The sequence below is a fragment of the Lotus japonicus genome, chromosome 5, assembly GCF_012489685.1.
Source record: "Lotus japonicus ecotype B-129 chromosome 5, LjGifu_v1.2".
Taxonomy (NCBI): Eukaryota; Viridiplantae; Streptophyta; class Magnoliopsida; order Fabales; family Fabaceae; genus Lotus; species Lotus japonicus.
The window spans coordinates 63,257,105-63,269,811 of record NC_080045.1 but is presented as its reverse complement, the minus strand read 5'-3'; the positions used below and the strand labels follow the sequence as shown (position 1 = coordinate 63,269,811).

Below are 12,707 nucleotides of genomic sequence, written 5' to 3'. Positions count from 1 at the left end.
CTCAATTGAAAGGTTTTTTGATGAACACATGTATACTCACGGGATAAACTTTTGTTCTGAGTTGGGAACATCTGGGTGAGACTAGATCTTTCGGTGGAGTTTTTAAAGATACTGTTTACTACGCCATTAGTACTTTGAACATATTTTTCATTCAATTTCAAATCATTTAAGATACCTAAGTGAAAATATTATTTAACAACATATCACTTGATAACAGAAAAATATTTCTATAGAACCTTTCATCTTGTGTATCTATATCCATGTTGGATTATTATTGGTTTGGTTAATTAGCTGAACATGCTTGCATTAAGGTAGAACAGTACTTTCATTCAAAGAAGCGGACAACTTTCGAAAAAGTTAGCTGGCCTGAGTTCAAATCCTCCATGGACTGCTGGCATTGCTGGAAAATCTTCTTGGTACGGAATGTGATGGATCCCAATTGTGTGCCATAGCACTATGTCTCTATTCTCAATCTCTCTATTCCTCTGGCTCCAAATGGCTAAGCCATCATCTCCATGGCTCCTATCAGCATAGAACCCTCCAGCCCATCTTTCTGACTTGTTATAGGCAGTGACCCACACCTGATACTTTGTGTAAGACACTCTTCTTTCTGGGTAATCATCATCAGACAACAGAGAAGTTACCGGCTGTGCACCGATCAGCCGGTAACCAACTTGATTCCCTAGCCTTGTTCTTATATTGGGGTTGACTATTAATAGGTCAGCTGGCTCCAAGCCAAGCTGAATTCTCGCCTCGGCTTCCCTCTTGGCAGATTCTCTAACAACAGTCCAGTAACTCTTCCTTGGTGTTCCAAAGCCAGTTGCTCTTGCCCTTTGCATTTTGGCATTGATGAAGGAGTTGTGGTTGTCATCAATGTCAAGGTCAAGATAGTAGGTTATGTAGTGGTCATGGTTGTTGGCAATGGTGTTTTCTGACACCAAGGTTCCAAACACTCTTTCTTTTATCTGGCTGTTGTGTGTATATGGGACTGCTTTCATCTGTAGTACGCCTGTCAGGTCCACCTATGCATGAGACAATAAACTATTTAAGGGCTTAATTAATTTTTCTAAAATCACTTCTATCCAAAATCAATTTCGAGAATGCTGATCCAATCATGCACTAAGGTCTAGAGACTGATTATCTATACAGTTACTCAAATCAGGCTCTTATTTCTTCCCTATTTCAAACTATTGATCACCTCTAAGGTAAAATGGTCATATATTCAAAGAACCTTACCCCAACTTTGATACTGCCACTTCGCGAGAATTCCCAGTCAAGAACATAATCATAGTTACCCACAGTAGAAACCATTCTGACCACCAAAGTAATCTCAGGCTCTCCTTCTCTTATCTGCAGAAAAACACAGCAAGTGTGTAACAACAAATTGGAAATAACTACAACTAAAACTGCTATATGCAAAACTACAACTAAAACTGCTATATGCATGTTTGGATACACTGTGTCAGACCACCGTGAACCAAAATCACCATGGACAGAAGCAACTTTTCTTATCTTTTGTGGTTGTTCACTGTGATTTTGACTTCACCGCGTATCCAAAGTCCAAACATGACTATAACATAGAAGTACAATACATTACCACTTTTTTGGTGGGATTGTTGATTTCAAAGTGCCTCCAGGCCACATTGCCAGACCTCCTCTCAAAAATGCAAATAGCCCTAGGCACCTGCTGCACCTCTCCTTTAGGCCCAGCCATGTACCCATCCATATAAACTGCATTGCCCGGGCAATCAACCTCGGGCTTCAAGCTATCAGCTGCACGTCCAAACCCAAATTCCCCAGCATCCAAGAAAGTCTTGAAATACCATTCCTCTGTAGGATCCATGTAAGGAACAAATGTCTCTGACACATGACCCCCATACAGCACTCTCCTATACTTGTTTTTTCTAGCATCAAATATAGAAGCAGCTGATATGATCAGCCCAGCCCGAGCATTGAACCCAACATGGAAAGCCCAGTTAGCCCATTTCACCTCATGGTCCTTGATGGTGAACCCAATATCTGAAACATTACAGGAAGCAGATGTTTTTTTCTTGCTGCTTGAAGATTGATAATTTGTGCCTTCAGCTTTAGGCATAGGGGCCCTGTACCTGTTGTAGAGAAAGAACTGAATTGTGTATTTTATAACATTATATAGAGTAAATTCCTAACTAATTGATCAGTAAGAGTAGTTTCTAACTAATATGATAGATGAGGCTCTGCCTAACTCTACCCTAAAGTTAAATTAGGAGTGAGGATCACTCTATCCTTTATAAGTACTTATTTAGTCATATATTTAGTTAATGTGAGACTTCTCAATACACATTCTCGCGCCCAAGGCATGAAGTCTGAAGCGTGAAGTTTGTAGGAGTAGACATATGTGAGTGACCCATTTTTTATGGGTGACCCTATAAACAAGTCCAAAATAGGCTTTCGATACCATTTTAAAATTAGGTTAGGCCTAACCCAAATTCTAAAACTAATTTGTGAGCTTATCTACAAATACCTGTCATTGTACATGGTAATCTTCATTGAATCAACATCAACTAGCACTGTGATTCCTTCAATAGGCCTTGCCCAAACATTAACTGATCCTCCCCTATAATAGGACACCACTTTGAGGGCTCTTCTTGTGCTTTTTTCTCCATACCAACCAACTGTGAGTGGCACACAAGAAACTTCAGACAAGTTCAAGCCCCTTTTGGTTATTGACTCTTGGAATTTGGGGTACTTAAGAGGCAATTTGCTTGCTCTAAAAAGCTCACTGAATGTCATAGGAGGGTATCCATGACCTGTGTAGATTTTATCTGATACAATGGACCCTTTGGTTAAGTCCACTACAAGCTCATGTGTCTCATCACCCTTGGCTCTAACAACTACCTTAGCTTGACGAGGAATGAAAGGCTTTTCTTTTGTGTTTGAATTTGAAGATAACCAGTTTAGGACATTGTTTTTGTCTGGTTCTTCAACATCCACAAAATGGTAGGTGAGGTTAGGAATAGCACCAAGGTAAGACTCGTGAACAATGTGTCTTGTTTTGTTGATTTCAGCCGGTGAGAGAGGGTCTAAAGGGTGAGGCAAACTATTAATGAAGCTGAATCTCAGAAAAAAAGCTAGGATTAGACATTGAGGAATCATGTTTTCCACAGAACTGTGGAGATATAAAACATTATGGGCTCCATGTTCTATTTATAGTACCAATTTTGTGTCACATGAGGAAAATGCTGACTTTTGAAGTGTATATACTAATACATGCTTCATGTGGATTGCATTAGTTTAACAACTAAGATAAATAATTTATGAAAGTTCCTTAAAGAAGTCATCATGCTTAGCTAAGAGAATTGAAATGGAAATGATTTAAGCAGAGGGAATGAAATGATTTGTTTTTCATTGTTAAAGAAACTTAAAACAGGAAATAGCACAGTCTGTATATCCTTGCATTCACAGCAAATAGGGATGAAGCTCCATTTTATGTTTCATTGCTTTAAGAATCACTTTATAGTTTGTCAAGTTATGTATTATCTTAATCCCCATATGATTCTTACAATTTTTAGTTGCATTGTTAGGCCTTTAGTTATTTGATGGAAAGTACTCAAATTCGTGGCCCCAATAAATAAGAAGTGTCACTTTAATTTGGTCTTTTAATATAAAATGACCATATTACTGGGACCATGTAAACAAATTGATGTCTGAAGGTAAAGTAAAGAACTAAATTCACATTTTATTAATTATATTGAAAGATCAAATTACAGTTTCAAACTTCAGTAAGATCAACTTGATATTTTTTTAATTTCAAAAAAAAAAACTTGATGTTTTTTAAATCTTTATATGACCCAATTAAAGTGTTTAGTTTTTATTTGACTCAATGTGTAAGAAACCTTTATCTGAAACATTATTCTGAAACCAAATTAATAGAATTTTGACAAATGGTTAATTGGTTACAGGTGGAAATAACAGAAGAGTGTTGTTCAATATTTGGGTTCTAGCCAAGCCGGCTGAGACACATTGAGTTGAGATTTTGACTTTCAAATTGCCAAAGATTAATGGATTAAAATTTCGTATGGATAAAAAAAATGACTTGATTCTGTCCATTTAATGAATGGTTAATAAAAAGATAAGGATAAAATATACTTTTCTTTTTGGTCAAAGAGGACTATGTAATGTTCATGACAATGGATATAGATAATGAAATTTTGATATGATACGCGCTTTTCATCTAATATATAATTTGAAATAGCAATACCAATATGATGATGAATGGGCTATATGACTATGAAGCTTCAATTCCTAGTTTATTAATAATCTAAATATATATAATAATGGATTATCATAAGTCCCAAGAAACAAACAATAAGGCATAAACAAATCAATTGGTTTGATTACATTTCAATTGTTTCTAACAATTTGAATAAATTGTTTTAAATTTGGAGTTCATAGTTATATTGTCAGATATGTTTTTAATTTCTATTTCTTCTAAGTAAAACACACAATAAATATTAGTATAGTTTAGATTATTTGCAAAGATAACTTAGAAAGGTCTATACGTTTGGTATCGTCTTATACATACACAATACTGGATTGTTCTCAAAGCAAATATTAGAAGAAAATGGCCAGATCAAACAGAAGTAAGAGTGAAAATGAACACATAGATTTTACACATTTTTTTGGAGATGGTAAAATACCATTAGTTCATCTAAGATGCTTAGATTAAAATTCACATTTGCATCAATAAACATGATATATAACACATACTTAGAGCTACAAGTAGACCAATCCAAACCAAACACAGCTAAACTCGTGAGTAAACACGTATGGGCCAATCCAAACCAATTTCACTCGATACACTTCCGTTCGGTTCGGCCCGATAGAGTCCAAAATTTGATTTGGACTTGGACATGTTTATTTATTGGTTCGGCCTGAAAAAGTGTTTAATTATTAGTAATACTTTTGGTACATTGGAAATATGAGAGCGTATTAAGTGAGAGCAATATTTATTGTGAGAGATGAGATCATCAAATCATGATCATTTTATAGATAACTATTTTATTTATTTATTGGTAACTATGACAAGACATCTTTATTTAAGTATAGAAAATACTATTAGCACCAAAAACATGTACAGTAACTATAATAAACTCTTCTTACCTTCCCTATGTAGTTGTTCCCTAATTTTGTTTGGGTTGAAGAGGTTTCGTCAAATTGCGCTTCTTTTGTTTAGAGTGATGTAACTGCCTATGTGCCTCATTGATTTCGTTTAATTTGATCCACTTTCAAAAGTAAGCAAAGAGGTAATATAATGGTTCATCACTTTGTTTCAATTGATTGAGGGTTTGATTACCAATAATGAAAAAGACTCCAACATCTTGTCATTTAGTGCGCTGATCATAAGAAGTAAGATTAGTCTCACGTTTATCGCTTGCAAATATATCTTACTTAACAAAAAAAAAGTGAAAACTAAAACTTAGAAAGTGGTTGGAAAACAATTTAACTAAGTGGTTATGCGCAGTGTTCATTGTTAATTTAATATTTCAGTAAAGTAAATTGAAAATTGGTTATAATCAATCATAAACTCTTTTCTTTTTCACATTGGAAAATCATATTTATTTAGTTGAAAAGAATAGGCAGAACTGCAGCATACCCTCTTGATCTATTAACTGTACAAACAACTGCTTCAATAAATAATATGCACTCAAAGCAAAGCAAAACTCTTGCTCGTACATCTTAAAGCTAACATCAAACATCCGTAAACCCAGGTTTAGAACTTGAGGACTCTAGCTCTGTTTTTTCAGATCCTGGACACTAGATCTGTTTCAATATTGCACCTTACATGAGTCATGTTGAATGATTACTACTAGCAAGCTCAGATCAGAGTTTGATTCAGCACAACTTTCCTCTCTATCCTCGTTGTATACATTACTGGAGGGCTCCAAAAACCCAAGGAAATCCAAAAACAAAGAGTACAATCCAAATACTTGCAGAAGCACAAAAGCACAAGTAGAGTTTTTGTCTCCATTGATCCAGATTCTCGGGCTAAACTACAAATGCCAGATTAGGGAGATGTGAAAGCAGCAGAATACATGTGTAAGCAAAAACACACTCTACCAATTTTGCTAACATCATCTCACTTTGAGTAACAGCAACCTTGATTCATAAACGACACATGCTATTTGACAATAAACAACAATCCCCCCATATACGACACCGTATCATATCATATCATCTATTCATTTCCCTTCTATTTCTTACTTCAATTCACTTCTCATTTCCCAACGCACACAAAGACATGCAACAAGAAGCTAACTCCATCACTATTCCAACTTAGCAGGCTTTGACTTCTCACCGAGACAAACAAATCCGACACATATTCCTAACCTACTCTCTCATCGTATATAGAACCCAACTCAAAACATAAACTATTACTATATTCAAAGTGTTCAAACTTGTTCCTATTTTTCCTTATTATAAACAAAGTCCAACAAGCTTGTACACAAAGATTCGATTGAATTCAAGTAAAATAAATAACAAAGATCATGGTTTCATTGATTTCCATTTTCTTCTCTTTCCCACCACCACAACAACAAAGATTTCCAATGTGAAGTGGAGTTGCTCTCCGTTTCGACCACGCACCCTTCTTCCCATAAACGACTCTCTAAAAATCAAACAACAAACTGCACACCGTTTCACACCCCGCTTCACACGTCGTCGTTTATTTACTAGTTTTTTCACTCTTAGCAAATTGAACTAAGCAACGTGGTGTGTTGACATTGAAATTGAATTGAATTCAACCATGCACGAGGGAACTTGAAAGTTGGAAACTATATGATTAGAAAAACAATGTAATGTAACGAATTAATGTCTAGTTAATTCATTCAAATTTCATTGGAATATATAATTTATGTACTGAGAATGAAAAACAAGTAAATTAGCAAGATAGAGATTTATAGAAAACAAAAAATATAACAACAATGGTATTTGAGAATTTAGTAACGCTGAGAAACTGAAATGTGGCGTCTTCTAATGTGTGGGGAGACGATGGAGATGAGGCCGCCGAGTGGTGGCCTCATCTTTGACCGGTAAATCATCTCGTTGTACGGCCTTCGGTAGAATTTGACGTACGGCGAGAATGATTCCCGGCACCTCTCTGTTTTTCCTCCTCCGACGCTTTCGCGCCGGAAGAATGTAGCTGGGGACTGGAGGAAGGAAGTCTTGTGAGGCGCCGTGACGCGTTGCGGCAGCGGGGTGGTGGGGAAGAGGCCTTTCCGGGAGGCTGGAGGGCCGAGCGGGTTTCGCGCCACCGGAGACGCGAAGGAGAAGGAGCGGGCGTTGAGCGGTGAGATGAGCGCCGGAGAGGGGGTCGTGGGGCCCACCTTGGATCCTGAGGTGTCGGAGAGGCTGAGGTACCATGGTTTGAGAGAGTCCAGCTGGTGGGAGACTGTGAAGGCGAAGCGTGAGGAGGAGCAGGAGCCGATCTTGGCCGTTGATTTCACCGTGGAAGGGTCGAATCGGAGGGATGAGGCTCGTGGGTAGGATGTGAAGTCGTTGAAGTGTAGTGATTCTTCGAAATCCAACGATGATACCACCGTCGTGCATGATGATAGCTCAACGAATGGCCTAACACCCTGCACATTCACAATTAACACAATTTATTAATTAACATAATTAATTTTATATCACAAATTATGTATTGTGTGATTCCTCCCTAATCTTTTGAGATAATTGATTGTTTAATATGTTAGAGTTTAACCCTTATCATGCGTAAAAAATGAATCAAAGCATTTGGTAGATGGACATTTGCATTTCTCTACACTTCAAGCTTATGTTTAACAACTGAAATTTTTAAGATAATTTTTGTTTTGTTTTATCAAACAGGTTCGAAAGAAACAAGAATTAAAGTGAATTGAATGGGTACAATTGTCATTTTCTAACCCCTTGCCGCAAAGCAAAAGAACAGAGTACCCACACCCTATAAGCCTAAAAAGTCTAACATCCAAACAAATAACGTAGGTTTATATTTTCAACTATATAGTATATGGTTGGTTATGTTTGAATTTAAGGTAATCTACTAATCAACAGTATAAGTCACAAGTAAAATAGGTTTTTATCTTCAATAGTCAAATATATAGCTCGTGAGCTACAAAGTAAGCTTAAGGTTGGTTAAATTTGAATTTTAAGGTATTCTACTGAACCAAATCTTTTCATAATTAAAAAAAGGATTACTAAAGAAAAATGTCTGGATTAAGGGATGCTTTTTATGCATGGGGGACATTTTTAATTACATGGACTTGGGTTTAATTGGATAAACATATGATAAGAGGGTGGACCACTTAAAAAACAGAGCAAGTGGTCCATTCAATTTCCTTGTCGATGGTCAAACATAGTAGAAAATAAACCCATGATCATGATATGATGATACACTAGGCTAGAAAGGGTACATTTACATGCTCCCAACACAATACAGAGTGAGAGACTAAACTCAAAATGTGCAAAGTCAAACAAACAAACAGTGTTGTAGTTTAACTGGCAGTGCTGGCTAAACAAACAAATAGTACAGTGTAGAGTGCCAAAATTAGTAGGTGAAGAAATTTGAATTTGTGAAGTACCTTCCACAAGTAAGAAAAAAGTGAGGGAGGGTCTATTACAAATGCTTTGCATAGCCGACCTGGGTAGTATTCAGCCACAATTTTCAGCGCTGCCAGCAACAAGTTCATAAAAGCAGATGCTGACCTGTAAAAGCCTGCATAAACCAAACCATAAACATGGTTAATGCATGCTTAATAAACATGCTAATTAATTAAGTTCTTAACATGCTTAATAAAGCTAGTTCTGGCAAAAGCAAAAGGTGAAAAAGGGGAATAATAGGTTCTTGTTCCTATTCTGCTGCTACAATAGCATTATTTAAGGAAGCATAAAAGAGTGAAATGGACCAATGTTTCTGATGGAGAATATCAATAATGACTCCAATTCCCGATAATACCCTTTCTCACATGGCAATTAATTAGAACCTAGAACATAGCCTGTGACATATCAGGGGCACTCCGGACAAGTTCATCAGACCCTGCCTATCCTAACAGTTTTGTATCTCATTTATTGCTCTGATCCCTCAATCTTTTCTGTTTCAAAGTTCCCCTGATTTTTTTCTAGTTTGTTTTTTTGTCAATAATGTTGGTGTTTGAAATGGCATGGTGGACTTACTAGCGTCAAAAAGCAGGACAAATTGTTCAACATTTTTTGGCATGGTTGAAATAGCCACTTCCATTGTGAATGCTAGCAAACGAGTGAGCCTTCAAAATTACAAAAGGAAAAAAAACAAACATGGTTTAGTTCCACTATATATACTTGCAAAAATGAAAATTTGAAAAGGCTTGAACTTTTCTTCACTACTGTTTGGTAACTTACAGTTTCTGTGAATGTAACTTCTGGTAGTCTTGCTTCATCCGGAAAATCTGTAAACATCAAAATTTAAGTCACAAACATTAGAACAAGACACAAAAAAAAAAGACTGAAATCCAAATCAAGGGTAGTGAAATTACCAAAACGGGTCTGGATTCATCGTCATGACCAGCTACATAGGCCAACCCATCAGCTAGTTCAGCTGAGAAATCATCCGCTATCAAATGATCTGAAAATTTGGTGATTTCAAAAATTAGAAAAACTTAAAATAGTGTAAAGGAGATGGAGAGTGAGAAAAAGAGTGTGTGTGTACTGTAATGATTACTAGGGAGTAGTGCTTTTACTTTACCAGTAACATATAGTACTAGTTCAAAGGAAGGGATAAGAAAAGCAAAGCAAGATTCTCAGGGGAGAGAAAAACAAAAAGAGAAGCCGGCGTGGTTGCTGTTTTTCACAACGGGTTAAAACTTTTGCAGTTCATATGAAAAAAAATAAAAAAAACAAGTGGATGAACTAGCTAGAAGGAGAAGAAGAAGAAGAAGAAGAAATGGAGGTAGAATATATAGTACCATTTACGATAGTCTCTCTCCATGAAAGGCAAGTTCTTAGTTGTTTAGCAGCTTTCTTCACATTATCTCCTTTGGCTTTGAGAAACCGCTTCACACAAGCATAGTTGCAGAACTTCTCCTACAGTACACACAAAAACAAGAACAAAACTATTCAATATTCATGACTCTTCACTATTTGAAATAACTGAAAGTAATAGTATAGTGAGTACAGAATATATAGTAATGAAGAAACCTGTTTGACAGTGAGAGGGGTTTGTTTTCTGATGAGTTGAAGAACAGCTTCAACTCTTGCAGTCTCTTTGTGAATATTGTTGTTATCTTTGAGCTCTTGCAGTTGTTTCTTCCCCATTTCAAGAAACTGTTTAGGTAACTTAGGAAGTGATGCGGTTGTAGCAATGATTGTGTAATGGATCTCACTCCGGCAAGAGAACTAAAATTCCAAACTTCAGGTTCACGCTACCATAAATTATAAAGACCTTGCTTGCTTGTTGTTATTGTTGTAGGTGCTGAGATCAGTGGAGAAGTGTTAGAGAGAGAGAGAGAAGAGGGTGTTGGTTGAATTGAAATGAACATTTGAATGTGATGGATTGGAGAGGGGTTTATTATTTATAGCCAAACGACGGAAGATGACGCCGTTACGTTCAAACACACACTTATGCCAAAAATTACTTTTTATTTATTTGGTTTTGAACACGTCAACTTTGGTTATGTTAATGTTACCCTTGAGACTCTACAGTGGTCAATGGTGTTTGTCCGTCAAAACGTGGGAGGTCCCCACTCACCGGTCACCACCGCAATCATACCTCCGACAGGGATCCGTAACGGATAACGCCCCACTTTCATTACCTGTGTTTCATTAACTCTAGATCTTTTTTGGTATAAATAAATGATTAAATGATTTCACTTTAAGTTAATTACTTCAAAATAGGCCCAAACCTCTCATTTTACCATCAATTTTTGTTTTAAAATGAAGGGGCAGTAGTGAGTTGAAACTTACTCTAAGTTCTTTACTTGGTCTCTCTCAACTCACTACTTCTTTCAACTGGTGATAACACTAGGTAAAGTGAGTCAATTGGCAAAAAAATAATAGTAATTGAGGTTGAATCACTCAAAATTTAATTTAGAAGTCTTATATTTGATTTCTGTTTATGATCTCACTTAATTGTACAACAACTATTTTTATTCTCACTCCAATTCAAAAAAAAAAATTCCTAATATGAGAAGGGCAGTCTTATGGTCATCATAAAAGGACTTAATCCAAAAAAAATACTACATAATTTTTGCTAACCAATTTTGGCGCTCTGTTTTATTTGCTTCCTCTGGACCCTGCTTAGCAACTTAGGGTTGGGAAATTATTATCACAATAGGACACACATATATTCCATTCCTGGTACAGCAGATAGCGGCAAACTAGCATTGAATTTTCATGGTGACAGTTCAATAATGGTGCAAGATCATGAAGAAGGGTTTGGTTGTTGTACATGTGCTGCTGCACAGGGGCAGTGATGGATTAGGCAGCTGAATATATATGAGTGGGACTGGGGAGAGTAATTACAGGAACAAGTACATTATCACCATTTTTTGGAAAATGAGTTGACATACATGAAGCTCATAAGTGTAACTGAGTAAGAGCAAAAACAACCAAGGCACGTGAACGGATATTGCGGGATAAGTAGATGCATGTATATAATTAGCATGTATATACCAACACATTTGTTGGTCTAGTTGGTAGAGACCAATCACTTCTTTTCAAAATATTGTGTGTTTGATTTCGAGTGTTGATATGAAAATAAGTTAAGTAATTTTTGAAGTGACATGTGATCCCTAAAGCATGTTCTAATCAGCTAATTCATGATGATCGGAGTTGAACCCACCTAAATTTGTATTCATTTAAAAAAATTAGCATTCATGTGTTCCACAGAAAGAGTGGATGATGATTTTGTTTGTAATTGTAGAAATAGTAGTCGATCATTGGAATAATGGAGCTATAGTCTCATGTTTCCTTCCCCTATATACGCCTATGACAATGAGCTACTCAATTCCCCCATTATTGTATTTTTGTGTTACTTTGCGTGTATAGTGTTGGCAATGGCATATAGAAGTGGAAAACGGTGAATTCCACTTTTCTAGTCTCATATTGTTCTTATTGCATAGATGGTTAAAGGGAATATTCATTTGCCATCACCATTCACTGTTTAGATTTGATACAAGATTCTTCTTTTCGAAACCCCCTATCCCCTTTTTTCCTCTGCACCAAATGCTAGCTACAAGAATACATCCTCGAACATATGAACCTAAATTTGTTTCCTTCAATTCGTTATTGATTGATGTATCGTGCATGCATACATCACCAATGGAGTCATAGAAACATCGATCGATCAAGTTTAGACTTTTCTAGTTAATTTTCTACTTGGAAAAAATAAAATAAAAACCCTGCCTCGTGATATGATTTAAACTTGGACGTAGAAAGTATTAATGCATGATCACATCAATAAATCACTCGTTCTCATGCAAACCTTATTATACTTTGCTTGGAATATACTATACTATAGTAAACGCCTATGAAAACTGTGTTGCCAGACACGCACAGAGAACATTGTATTCAAGCTCACAAAAAAATTAGTAACTTGGTTCCATAAGTCAAAACTTTGATACTTGTCATTCCACACGAACACATAATAAATGAAACACTAAATAACCCCCATGTTCATAGAACTTCAAGCTCCGTTGTCCTCACGGAGCTGACCCACC

General features: G+C 36.4%; 2 protein-coding genes across 2 annotated transcripts; both read right to left on the bottom strand.

Annotated features, from left to right (window-relative positions):
* Nucleotides 1-93: 93 nt before the first annotated feature.
* Nucleotides 94-3,859, bottom strand: LOC130717354 (primary amine oxidase 1). The gene is made up of 4 exons (XM_057567557.1): nucleotides 2,504-3,859; nucleotides 1,598-2,108; nucleotides 1,237-1,350; nucleotides 94-1,022 (listed from the first exon to the last, which is right to left on the bottom strand). Exons 1-4 carry the CDS (start codon nucleotides 3,133-3,135, stop codon nucleotides 330-332), a joined length of 1,950 nt encoding a protein of 649 aa, XP_057423540.1. The 5' UTR covers nucleotides 3,136-3,859; the 3' UTR covers nucleotides 94-329.
* A 2,975-nt stretch (nucleotides 3,860-6,834) lies between these two features.
* LOC130720983 (uncharacterized) lies at nucleotides 6,835-10,541 on the bottom strand. The gene is made up of 7 exons (XM_057571699.1): nucleotides 10,189-10,541; nucleotides 9,957-10,074; nucleotides 9,528-9,616; nucleotides 9,394-9,440; nucleotides 9,190-9,278; nucleotides 8,598-8,731; nucleotides 6,835-7,616 (listed from the first exon to the last, which is right to left on the bottom strand). Exons 1-7 carry the CDS (start codon nucleotides 10,303-10,305, stop codon nucleotides 6,978-6,980), a joined length of 1,233 nt encoding a protein of 410 aa, XP_057427682.1. The 5' UTR covers nucleotides 10,306-10,541; the 3' UTR covers nucleotides 6,835-6,977.
* Nucleotides 10,542-12,707: the final 2,166 nt, after the last annotated feature.